A 13,367-nucleotide genomic window follows, 5' to 3' on the forward strand; every position below is an offset into this window, starting at 1 on the left:
GTTCCTGGTAGCCCAGTCTGGCCTCAAACTATGTAACTGAAACTATGTAATCTTCCTGCCTCTGACCTCCCAGGTACTAGAACTATAAGCATGGCTTTAATTTAAAGAATTTGTCATACCAGCATACTTCTTCATTTCTATGTTAGTTGTGAGAAGGAAAAACAAAAACAATTATTACTGATGAAGAATTAAGTGCCAGAATTAAAAAGATACTGGATATGCACTACTGAGACAGGCGAGATTCTTGACTTATAGCATTACCTGTGACTATGTGCCATATCGGCATTACATGGTTAAAGTGGCATGTGTTTTGCTTTATAATTACATTTATTTATTCATGTATGTGTATATATACAGTACACATACTGCACATACCACAGCATATGTGTGGCAGTCAGGGATAGATTGTGGAAGTTAGTATTCTTCTACCATGTGAGACCTGGGAAGTGAACTCAGGTTTTCAGGGTTAGTGGCTAGTGCCTTTACCTGCTGGGCCATCTCATCAGTCCCCTTTGCGTTGATTTTAATGGAATATTATAGACCTGATTTGCTTTTTAAAATCTCAAGAAATTTTATTTAAGAAACTAACTTGGCACTAGTCTGCCTTTACCCTTCGTTGTACTATATTATGTTTTGGGGTTTTTTTAATTTAAATGTTTTATATGATGAATGTTTTGCCTGCATGTATGTATGTGTATCACAAGTGTTTCTGGTACTTAGGGAGGCAGAAAAATGAGTCTGATCCCTTAGAATTGGAGTTATGAATGGGTGTGAGCCACCATATGGGTGCTGTGAACCAAGCCTGGGTCCTTTGGCAATAGCATTGAGTGCTCTTTTATCTTTGTCTTAGGTAGGGTTTTATTGCTGTGAAGAGGCACATTGACCATAGCAACTCTTATAAAGGAAAACATTTAATTGGAACTGACTTACAGTTCAGAGGTTTAGTCCATTATCTTCATGGCATGGAGCATTCAGCATGCAGGCAGACATGGTATTGGAGAAGAAGCTGAGGGTTCTACATTTGGATCGTAGGCAGAGAATTGACTTGAGCCTCTGAGATATCAAAGCCCACCAACCTAGTGTCTTACTTTCACCAACAAAGCCACACCTTCTCCAACAAGGCCACACGTCTGAATAGTGCCATCCTTATGGACTAAACATTCAAACACATGAGTCTATGGGTGCCATATCTGTTCAAACCACCACAATCTCTGAGCCCTTTTTCTAGCCTTGCAGCCTGTAGATTTTTAAAAGTTGTTATTAATAGATTGTTTTCTACCTGAAAAGAAGTAACATTGTGGAGTTTACAGTGTAGCACTGTTGTGTGTACAGTCTTTGTAGTTGTTTCACTGCACTTCCTGTCTGCCCTTACTGGCTTACTGCATGGAAATCCAGTGAGCTACCTCAAGTTTGAGAAATGCTGAATTTGTTTGTGTTGCTCTTTTTTCTTTTTGTTGTTGACTTTATAAACAGTTATACTGCCTATTTCTAAATTGTAGCATGATTTTCTGTGCTTGCTGATTTTATGTTATCTCTGTGCCCTAGGCAAAGACAAGAAAGGAAGCTGTAATCTTTCCCGTGTGGACAGCACAACATGCCTTTTCCCTGTTGAGGAAAAGGCAGTTGAATATTACTTTGCTTCTGATGCAAGGTGAGCTCCCTTCATTGAGTTAAGACAATTTTTAGGAAAATCTTCCCAAACCATGAAGGTATTTACAAAAATCTAGGTGTTGAGAACAGAACCTCTGACTCTAACAAGCAATCCATTACTAGTGATGTCTCAGCTCCAGAACCTAATTGAGAAATTAGAGGTCACCTTGTTGACATGGGACAATAAGACACTTTTCCTATCACTCCAAAGCATGTTGGTTACTTTACCAAGCCTCATATATTCTTAGAGACCTATTCTAATGCATTTCCTTTGGAGTATTTGTTTATTTCTTTGTTTTGTTTTATTTCCAGGAGGTGTACCCAAGTATTATAGAGAGGAGGGATTGTTTTTCAAGCAGTTACAGTTGCTGAGAAACTATAGTTTGGAACTCATGTGGACATTTAGCTTTTATATTTAGTGTTAATTTACATCGTAATCCTTTTACAAAGGAAGACTGAAATTTTAAAAGAAAATGCAGTGGAATATTTAGAGGCATTGGTAATTCGAATACTGTAGGAGTGGGGATAAAATAGAACCACTCAGATACTTGATTGATTCATTCACTGTGACTATAAATAAGAGGAAATAAGAATGAGAAAATGATACCATTTAGTACTTCTGGAAATGTATTATCTGAGTGAGAAATAAGGTTTACTGTTTACTAGATTTTGCAAGCTTGTCTTTGCTGTCAGTAAGTGAGTTTACTATAGACAGTTGATAGTTATGACCTAAACTAGGAATTACAGAAGCCTATCAGCTTTTGATTCATGCATCACGAAAAATTAAAGACCCAGAGACAGATATTGAAGTTCAGGTTTCAAGCTGAAAATCAGCAAAGCAGTTAGCCTCTAGCTCTTACCTCTACCTCAGCACAGACCATAGGGGAGATCCTCAAACTGCTCCCAACCTGACTGCTCCTCAGATTCACTCAGACTCCTATATTCTCCTCATTGTGGCTAGAGACTTCAATGTCTTTCTATCCTCAATGTGACTGGAGAATGAATGCTAACTCTGAGACCCTGTTCCTGTCTTAAATACTTCTCATGGGTCCTGGGATTAAAGGCATGAACTCTGATTCACTTTCTAGTAGCCATCTACCTTTCTCCTGAGTCCGAGGATTAAAGATGTGTACCATCACTGTCTGGTTTCTATAGCTAACTAGTGTGACTGGCTTTGCAAACTTGTCTCCAGTGCATTTATTAGATCATAAACAATATATCACCACAGATTCATTTTTAATGCTTATTGAGCAACACCATATGCTAGCTTCAGGAGAATGGTAAGATAAAAATACTATGTGGTCTGCTATAACAGAGGAGATAACACTTGCCCATAGCAAGATCATTTAATCCTTCATGAGCAGGATTAAGGGAATGAAGCTCAGAGTGAGCTAAGGGACAGTCAGGAGCTAATTGGAAAGGTTGGGAGAAGAAGATTTGCTCTGTGCAGATGGCCCACCTGTGAGAGTTTGGGAAGGGCATTAGACAGCTTGAGTAGAATGAGAGGATGCTTGATGGGATATGCATGGCAATTTGAAGATTTTCTGAGAATCAGTGGGAGCTGAAAGTGATTTGCTGGGTGAAGGAAAATTTTTGATTTGCATTACCTTTTGATGTTGACTTGAGCAGAAGAGGAGGATGGGTAGGGAGGTAAGAGAAGTAGTGGGCAGTTAGGAGGGTGCTGCAGAAACCAGCCAAAGAACTGGAGGCAGCTTGTGTTCATCAGTGCCAGTGAACGGAACTGTTCACTAATAGGGGTTAAAATGACAGGTTTTGGTGAGATGGAAATAACCATCCCTTCTGATTTTGTCTGATTGGTTAGGTTGCTGTGCAGATATCCACTTTATTTTTTTCCACAATGACCACATCTTCAGTGTGGCCCTGTAGGAAGTGAGGACATTGACAGTTAACATGAGGTGTAAGGAGAGTTGGTGTTTGAGCATGGTCTGTGTGCTCTAATGATAGCTTTCTTGGTGACAGTGATCTTGGTTATTGATAACATCTCCATGACCATTTTGTAGTGCAGTGATAGAGCACACCAATCGTGTCATCTTTCTTGAAGATGACGATGTTGCAGCAGTGGTGGAGGGCCGTCTTTCTATCCATCGAATTAAACGAACTGCAGGAGACCATCCTGGCCGAGCTGTGCAAACCCTCCAGATGGAACTCCAGCAGATCATGAAGGGTGAGTATCTTGCAATGTTTGGACTTAGGATGCTTAAAGAAAGGAATCATTCTGTTTCCTACCCTGCTTATGAAGCTTCCATATGATGAGTAGATGGTCAATCCAGGGAAAGGAATGACTCTGGAGAAATTATCTGCTAGTCTTAGAATAGTTCTTGAAACTGATTCATGGTTTGTTTTTAACTTTGTAAGGAGATAGTACCACATGTTTAAAGATGCTCGTCCAGCACACTTCTTGTATTTTCTGTGCATCAGCCATCTCATGTCTTAAGAGGGAAAAACAGACTCCATCTCATTAAGGTTGTGTTGAAGATCAATAAAGCTGATCACTATAAGACTTTAAAACAGTACCTGATATCAGTGTACCCTACATAATGTTTACTGCCAGTAACTGTTAGGATTTTTGTTCTCCTTTCTGATTGGCTTGTGTAGTTCTACAACTACTGTCTGCAAAGTCCCATGAGCCATACTACAGTCCATAATAAGAAGTATACACTGATTTTATTTATAAATGAGGAACTTTTTGTAGTCAACATAGTAAAGGGTAGCTTTATGGGTCTGAACTTAACTTTGACTAAAAATTTATCTTATGCCTCTGATTTTGTGTAACTATGCATTTTAGCTATTAGGTAAATAAAAGTGACTTTTTTTCTTGTTCATTTTTCAAACATGGAGGCTTCTAGGATGTTAACCTGATGTCTTTATTGCATAACCTTTTGTTTTATGTATCAAGATTATGTTGAAAAAATATAACTTCATTGTGTACAGATTTCTTACTCTTTAGCTCACTTACTGTTGTTTTAATTGTGTAATTTCTATTTTTTGTAGGTAACTTTAGCTCATTTATGCAGAAAGAAATTTTTGAGCAGCCAGAATCTGTTGTGAACACAATGAGAGGAAGAGTCAATTTTGATGACTATACTGGTAATGACATTTACTGTTGTTTCATTTCAGTCTCTTGTAGGACTGCCATTAGCAACCTGAAGCTTATTGTCCTTTATATAGATCTGTGGAACAGCTGAGATTGTCAGACATCAAAGTGTGATTGCACTTCAGGGTGGAGTCACCCCCACTGAATGGCATATTTAAAAATGGTAAAGGAGTGACTGTCACATAATGGGTTCTTGCTGTGGCTGTCAGGGGCAGTTCTTAGCATGTCTTGGGCATTGTGGATTCTGGAAAGAACCTACCTGTCTGCTTGCTCAGGTTACATGAATCAGCCAGGATATATTTGTGCTTTCAGAGTCATTTGTTTTGTGTGTGAGAGAGTTTTGACTGCCTGTGTGTATGTGTACCACATGTGTGCCTGGTGCTCTTGGAGGTTAGAAAAAGACAATGGATCTTTTGGAACTGGAGTTGTATATAGCTGTGAGCCATCGTGTGGGTCCTGAGAACAGAATCCAAGTCTTCTGCAAGAACAGCAGTGCTCTTAACCACCAAGTCATCTCTCTAGCCCTTGTGTTTCTTTCAGAAGCAAGCAAAAGCATGGACTTCCACAGAGGTCTTTCATGATGCTTGTACCCTACTCCATGTTTAAGGTAGAAGTTAAAGGGCAACATTAGATTCTAGAACACACATCACAGGATCTTACAGACATCTTAAGGCCATAGACTCTTAGTCTTCAACTCATGTCATAGGAGTAGACTACTATAGTAAAGTTTCTAATGTAGTCTTGTCCTCAAGATTTTAATCCTTTGTAAAGGAGATCAATATATAATTAATAATTTCAAGGAAAGGAAAATGTGATCCTGGCACTAGAAAATGCTTGTAGTTTAATATTGAATTTAGGAAATACGAAGAATGAGTCTGTTTGTAGAAAGGGATCTTGGGATGAGGGAAGGCCTCATAAAATAAGAAGGTAAGGGTTTGGAAGATGTAAATAAGTAGATGTCAGATGGGAATGCTCAGCTGGCTGGAAGAGCATTAGCTAAGTGCATTGGTGGGAAAACCATCAGGAGATTGCTCATGGAGAACTCTATAGTCTAGGGTATGTTCCAGATGTCGTACTTGAAGAGTTATGAAAGAAAGTGGGCATGTGTGTTGGCGTGCATATATATTTTGGGGGGGGGCCTGCCACCCAGGTCTCAAATAAAAACATTTATTCTTATGAATGTCCAGCCTTAGCTTGACTTATTTCTAGCCAGTTTTTCTAATTTAAATTATTCCATTTCTCTTTAACTATGTTTTGCCTTTGAGCTTTTTACTTTTCTTTTTCCTATATATCATTCTTTCCTTCTTACTCCATGGTTAGCTGTGTGGCTGGCCCCTGGCATCCTCCTCTTTTCATTTTGTTGCTCCTTGCTCACTCTTTTTTTCAATTCTATATTTCTCTTCTTATTTATTCTCTCTGCCTGGCAGTCCCACCTATCCTTCTCTTGCCTAGCTGTTGGCTGTTCAGCTCTTTATTATACCAACCAGATGTTTTAGGCAGGCAAAGTAACACAAAGTAACAAAGGCTACATAAAAGAATGCAACACATCTTTGCATCATTAAACAAATACGCCACAGCATAAACAAATGTAAAACATCTTAAACTAATATTGCACAATATATGTGGAGGTCAGAGGTCAATGTCAAGTGTCTTCCTCAGTTGCCTTCCACCTTATTTTTTGAGATAATGTCTCTATACTGAATCTGGAGCTCATTGATTGCCTAGATTGGCTCATTATTGAGCTCTACCTTCCTAATGTTAGAATTTGCCTGTCTCTACCTTCTTAATGCTGGAATTCCCCACCCCCTCCAGCTTTTTATGTGAGTCCTAGAGATCCAAAATCAGGTCCTCATGCTTGCACAGCAAACACTACCCATCGAGCTATCTCCAACCTGTTTTGGAAATTTAAAAAGAGACAGAGTTGAGAGAACGTTGCTGTCATGATCTTCAGGAAGATGATGGTCCAAAGGGATTTCAGTAAAGGGATGTGGGGGGGGGGTGTATAAGCAATTCAGGTAATGCCAACATCAGACCTGGAGCAGTTAGATAGATGGCAGTGGCAAAAACTGAGAGAAGAGTGGACTTGTATACAAACAGTACTGCAGTGTTAGTTCATTGATACCATATTAAAGAAACCCTGGGAGGGGGGATCAAAATGTATCACTGTTGCATTAAGGAATGAGAACAGAAACTTCTTCTTGAAGTAGTTTGACCAAGAAAGAGCTCAGTTTTGACTTCTGTGCCTCTCTCCCTGTGTCTTCCATCTGTGGTTACTGGCATGTTGGTAGCATGTCTATTCTGTATGACTGATCTGTCTGTCCCTGTTGCCTCTCTGTTGTGCCTGATCTGTGTATTGTGCTGTCCCTAACACAGAGCTTTGCTCTCTATTGAACAACATGGTGTGGGAAAGAAATGACGAATTCTTCATAAAAATCTTTGAGTTTTACAAGGGCAGAAGTTACTTTACTGACCCATAACAGCACTCAAAACCACAAACAGACCTATATGCACACATTGCTTCTGACATTTATGTGTTATTTGTTTTGTTTAAGGTTGCTTTCAACCTATTTGCTACTTTTGGCAAATGATTACCACAACACACATGCATTATTCTGGGTCAGAGGCATGGAAAGTATAAAATTTAAGACTAAAACTATGCATTTAGCTTAAGTTGTAAAAGCTGATTGCATGGGAAATCCAAAGCATAGTCAAGTTGGTTATGTTGTTCTCTTAAAGGGAGGTTGAGCAGGCTGAGCATACAGTAGGATAGCAAGTTGAGTACATAATCTTAAATGATCTCAATGCATAGTATTAATTTGGTTGTAGGGTCTGGCAGTAGTTAATCTTATTGAAGACAAGAATTTTTTTGTTTGTTTTTTGTTTTGTTTTTCGAGACAGGATTTCTTTTTGGCTTTGGAGGCTGTCCTGGAACTAGCTCTTGTAGACCAGGCTAGTCTTGAGCTCACAGAGATCCGCCTGCCTCTGCCACGTGCTAGCATTAAAGGCGTGCACCACCACCACCCAGCAAAATTCTTGGTTTTGACAGAACTTTGTAACAGTCATACTTATGACTTCAACAGAATCAAGACATAGAACAGTTCTGTCATTCTGGAAATTTCATTATGCCCCTGTTGTCATCTTCTCTCCAAATCCAGCTTTTGCTGCCAGTTGATCTGCTGGTTCTGTCCCTATGATTTTTCCTTTGAGGTAACTTTTTCTCTACAGAGAGGAATGAAAGTGACTTAAAGTGAATCAGTGCCTGTTTGTACTCCTTGGTAGTTAGTGAGGTGAGTGCAGGTTTGGTGAGGGGCCAGTTAAGCTGTGAACTGTTAATTTACATAACTACAGCAAAATAGTCTTCCAAAAAGGAATATGAATTGCTTAAAACAATAGTATTGATTTTTCAAATTGACAGTAGATACTTAGGAAAAGGATTGCTTGTTTATATGGTTCTTTCCTAAGTAATTATAAACATAAATTTCTATTTCAGTGAATTTGGGAGGTTTAAAAGATCACATTAAGGAGATCCAGCGGTGTCGGCGGTTGATTCTTATTGCTTGTGGCACAAGTTATCACGCTGGAATGGCAGTAAGTGACCTCTTTACATTTTAGTTATGTTGTGTTGGAATCGGGATATCTGTAGATCAGTAGTGTTTCTAGTAACATACCATGTAAGACTTACGTTTAAAACTTTAAAAGTATTACTGTATGCATGCACCTTTTGTGTAGAGAGGCATGTATGTGAAGGTCAGGGAACAACTGTGGAGTAGGTTTTCTCCTTCTACCTTTATGTGGGTTTTGAGGATTCAATTTAGGTCTCCAGGCTTGTATGACAAGTGCTTTAACTTATTGAACCATCTTGCTTTAGCCTTGTAAAACTATCTTTTGTTAAAACATGTTATTGTGTCATTTTTTACATGACATTTCAGGAAAGGGACAGAGAGGTCCTAGTTGCTTGAATTATTTTTAATGAAAGATTTGTTATATGGAGTCTTTACATATACATATAGGCTGCCTTTGATTGACATCATAAACAGAGAGGGGAGGGGCTTTGCATTGTCCTAAGTGGCCCACAGAGCATTCCTTCTTATTGTCATTGGGTGTTTTGTTAAGACCAGGTCTAAGATCCTCCTTCTTCAACCTCTTAATAGCTCTTGAGGTTTGCTTATTTTGCTTAGAATTGCCTACTAGACTCAGACAGATGGCCAGTGACTTGTGTTAACCTCAGCAGGGTTTGCTTCATGGGTACATTTCTGCAAAGAAAGGAAGTCTGCTTGTTAACAGACCTATTTTTTTGTTTTTATTGAATTTTTAGATTTATTTGTTTTCCTGCAAATTTGTCTGTGCACCATGTGTGTGCCTGGTGCCCTTGCAGGTCAGAAGAGGGCATTGGATCTCCTGGAATTACTGATGGCTGTGAGCTGGAAACTGGACCTGAGTCCTCTGTAAGAGCAGCTGATGCTCTTAACTTCTAAACTGTCTCTCCAGCCCAGACTTTGTCAAATTAGGGTTTAAAAGCTGAAAGTTCTGTGCTAGGAACTTATATTGGTTGTCAGTAAAGAAACATGGCCTCGTAGTAAACTGGATCCAGCTGTAGTTTCCTTATAAGGAAGTATATTGCATGCTGGCGTACTCTGATCTCTTGCACTCAGTTTCTGCTTTAAGATTGATTTTCAAAGTTCGTGATAATAATTTATTTGCTCTAACAAAAATTTTTATCTCTTACCTTGTGGAATCTAATATTTTTCCATTTTGTTTTTTTGAGACAGGGTTTCTATGTAGCCCTAGTTGTCCTAGAACTCACTCTGTAGACCAGACTGGCCTCAAACTCCCAGAGATCTGCTTGCCTCTGCCTCCTGAGTGTTGGGATTAAAGGTGTAAACCACCACCACCTGGAAAGTTATGTTAATTTTTAAATAACTAAAAGTAAGAACATTTAATTTTCAGATACTTGACATTCATTCATGTTGCTGTAATATTGTTATCATCATGTTGCTGCAATGTTGCTAAAAACTGCCAAATTAGAATCATTGTGGAACCAAGTACAACAAAACAATTCTGTTTCAGTTTATGGGCAAGCAAAAGTTCCAGAGCTGTAAAGACAACTTTGCAAGGGTCTTAGTTTCAATCTGTCTCTCTTCCTTTCCCTTACTGCAAATTTGAGGCCATACTACATAGTGAGTTCCAGACGACTCTAGTATTGAATACAAAATAGGACATACACATTGGTAGTTGTTTTAAGTAGGCTATTGAATACTTTCAGTTTTTTATTCTTTAGTTTATATTACTTAATGTTTTCCAAATTTATGCCTTGTTTTTCTTTTGGCAGTGCTGGGGTTGGAACCAGTGATGGGGTTGGCCTTGTGCATGCTAGGCAAGTGCTCACCACTGAGCTATACCTCTAGTCTGTGTGTTATTTTTATAATCAGAAAAGTACAAACTGTACATTAAGACCAAAGAAGTTCAATGAAAAAGAATGTCTGAAGGCAGATTGTGTTCTCTTTCTTCTGTAGACCCGTCAGGTTCTGGAGGAGCTGACAGAGTTGCCGGTGATGGTGGAGCTTGCTAGTGACTTCTTGGATAGAAACACTCCAGTCTTTCGAGATGATGTTTGCTTTTTCATTAGTCAGTCAGGTAGGTTCATTTTAGACTCAAAGGGGAAAAAAGTCATTGTAAGTCAATTTTCTTAATTCTAGCATATCTTGTAAAAACTGAAACTTAAATTCGATGAAACCCTGTCTTGTAAATGTATGGTTATTTGAGATATGGTCTCAATGTGTAGCCTTGGCTGGCCTGAACTCAGTAGGTAGACCTGGCTGGCCTCCAACTCAGTGATCTGCTTGTCTCTTCCACCCAAGTGCTGGGATTAAAGGATCGTGTCACCCTGCCTGGCTATATCTTATATAAGTTTAATAAGAACATGCCTCATGCTTTATTTAAAACAAATGATAACATTGAAAGTGTGACCAGTCAGTTTTTCATGTAAGAAACAGCATACTCTGAAACTGCTTTGTGTGTTACTTTTGTCCATTTTACACAGGTGAGACAGCTGACACCCTGATGGGTCTTCGTTACTGTAAGGAGAGAGGAGCCTTGACTGTGGGGATCACAAATACAGTTGGCAGTTCTATATCAAGGGAGACCGATTGTGGGGTTCACATTAATGCTGGTCCTGAGATTGGTGTGGCCAGTACAAAGGTAAATCCTTGGTTTTTTCACAGAAGTTACTTAATCACACTGCTGGTGAGGGGTGCTGGTCTGTGGGCCAGCTGATGTGTTCTTTTCCCTATTGTAGTCTTCAAGCTAACAGATGACAGGTGTTTAAGAGGTTGGCTTTGAAAAGATCCCCATAGCTTTTCTTGTTCATCCTGCACAACCTACTCTCCAAGCACAATAGCTCCAAGCAGTCATAACATCACCCTGGTACTAGTGTAGTTGGAATTAGAAAAGCAGTAAATTAGAAGTGGGCAGTTTAATCCTAATAATTATTGATGTTTTTATTTTTTAATTTATGTATTCCTGGTTTCCTTAAGTATGTCAGAATATGATGTTACTTTTGAAAAACCTTAACAAGGAATATACATTGTAAAATTGTCAGTAAAAAAAAATGCTGATGGGGACTGAGTAGATGTTCCTTATTTAAGAATGCTTGCTGTGTCATCTTGAGACCTGAGTTCAAATCCCTAGCACCCATGTGAAAAGCCTGATCATGTCTGCCTGTGATGTGTTGCTGTGATTATGGGGTGGTTGTGTGGAGACAGAAGGATCCTGGAGCTTGTTAGCCACCAACCTAGCTCCAGGTTCAATATCTCAAAAAGTCAGAGTGGTAGAACAGGGTACCTATGGCCTCCTCGCCTTTGCTTATGCATGGATATACATGCTTGCACACTCACAGTGCACATACCTCCCTTCCCCACACAGTCAGATCAATAAAAGTAGATAGTACAGGACAGTATCTGTTTCTCTTTAGATACTGCATCTGCAGAAGTTTAAATTGTTTTACAGTTGTATAAAACAGCTTTGCTCTCTGAAGTTGAGATTTGCAACTCTTCGTAAGTTGTTTAAATATGGAAGGTTTATCTCTACAAATATGTTGCTTTTTACAATTTTTGAAATTTCAGCTTACCTGTTTTTCTGCTTAATATTTTTTTGTTGATTGATATGTATCAGTGGTTTAAGCTTTAATCCCCAAATCTTGTGGAAAGTTTATGATTTTTACGTTAAAAACTCTGATTTTTTATTTTGTTTTAATTAAGAGTCTTCCTATTACTGTAATCTATACATAGTTGAAATGTGGATTTTCCCCATCTGGTGATTAAAATATGTAAGATGCTTGTGTTTAGGGCCGTCCTGTGGGGAATACTAGCTGTTTGTAGTAGTGTCTAGACAGCTCTGGTCAGGTGTGGAAACACAGGGCTCCTAACCCACAGCACCTCATGAACCACTGCAGGTTAGCATGTGTGGGGTTACAGGGTGATGAGTTGCAAGAGACATACTTTAAAAACATCTTAATTCTTTACTTTAGGAGAGCTTCAATTTCCTCCAAAATTTTATTATGAAGCTTTTCATTTATGTAACAGTTACAATGATTTAACACCCATTCATTTACCCACCACCTACTTTCCATCGTTAATCTTTTTCTGCAGTTTGATGAAGGTGAAGCTTGTACTGTCATGTGGTAAACTTATTTGGTTGTGCAATTGTCACCACACATAGTTTTAGGAGACTTTATTCACAGAACAACATTTATTCCTTTGTGCCCTTGCCAGTAAGTGCTCACTCCTAACTCTAGCCTCATGGTCATAACTACTGCTTTCTCTTACTAACTATTGTGTCATTTTCCAGATTTTTCTCATGAATGAGAGTTTTATGATACAAGTCTTTTGTAACTGGCTTTCATTTAGCATGAAGCCTTTGAAGCTTGTTCATCATGTTGTATCAGTAGTGCATTCTTTGAAAGCAAATCTTCATTTAAATTTTTAAAAAATTTGAAACATACAGATTTATAGGAAATTGCAAAGTTGTGATATTGGTCAGCTTTACATTATAATAACAAAATAGCTGAGCCAACTAATTTTGAAGGAAAGAGGTTTATTTTGATTCATAGCTCTGGAGGTTCCTGTCTAAAATTAGGTAGCCTCGTTGTTTTGTGCCTCTGGTAAGGCAGTTATATCATTCTGGGGGAATGAGCCAGCAGTGATGATCTGAGACTCAGATGTCCTACAAGGTCCTTCAAGGATTTTCCCAGGTAACAAAAGGACCCCTTACTAGATATCAGCTACTACCATAAGGAGGAGGTCTGTAATCCTCCAGGAGGACCACCTTAGGGACCAAGCCTTTAACACATGAACTGGTACCCTAGTCATAGCCCCAGTGCAGAGAAGTCCCATATACTCTTCACCCAGTTCCCCAGTGCTTATATCTTGATAAGGAAGCAAGCATCTTTTATAGTATGTAATTTCTTTTTAAAGTGACTGTCAGCTTTAAAAGAGTGAGTAATGGCAAGATGACTTAGCAGGTAAAGGTGTCCACTACCAACATCAGCCAAGCCTGATAATCTTGAGTTTGATTCCTAGAACCTCTATAGGGGAAGGAGAGAAAT

The 13,367-nt window shown here is 38.9% G+C and overlaps 1 protein-coding gene across 1 annotated transcript in view; it reads left to right on the forward strand.

Annotated features, from left to right (window-relative positions):
- Window positions 1-13,367, forward strand: part of Gfpt1 (glutamine--fructose-6-phosphate transaminase 1) — a 44,327-nt gene that overhangs the window by 18,596 nt on the left and 12,364 nt on the right. Inside the window, exons 9-14 of the mRNA XM_005071116.4 lie at window positions 1,546-1,651; window positions 3,672-3,835; window positions 4,663-4,758; window positions 8,256-8,353; window positions 10,279-10,399; window positions 10,806-10,963. Coding sequence (XP_005071173.1) covers window positions 1,546-1,651; window positions 3,672-3,835; window positions 4,663-4,758; window positions 8,256-8,353; window positions 10,279-10,399; window positions 10,806-10,963 — 743 coding nt within the window. The remainder of the gene's footprint in view (window positions 1-1,545; window positions 1,652-3,671; window positions 3,836-4,662; window positions 4,759-8,255; window positions 8,354-10,278; window positions 10,400-10,805; window positions 10,964-13,367) is intronic.

This window comes from Mesocricetus auratus, unplaced genomic scaffold, assembly GCF_017639785.1.
Source record: "Mesocricetus auratus isolate SY011 unplaced genomic scaffold, BCM_Maur_2.0 Super-Scaffold_100676, whole genome shotgun sequence".
Lineage (NCBI taxonomy): Eukaryota > Metazoa > Chordata > Mammalia > Rodentia > Cricetidae > Mesocricetus > Mesocricetus auratus.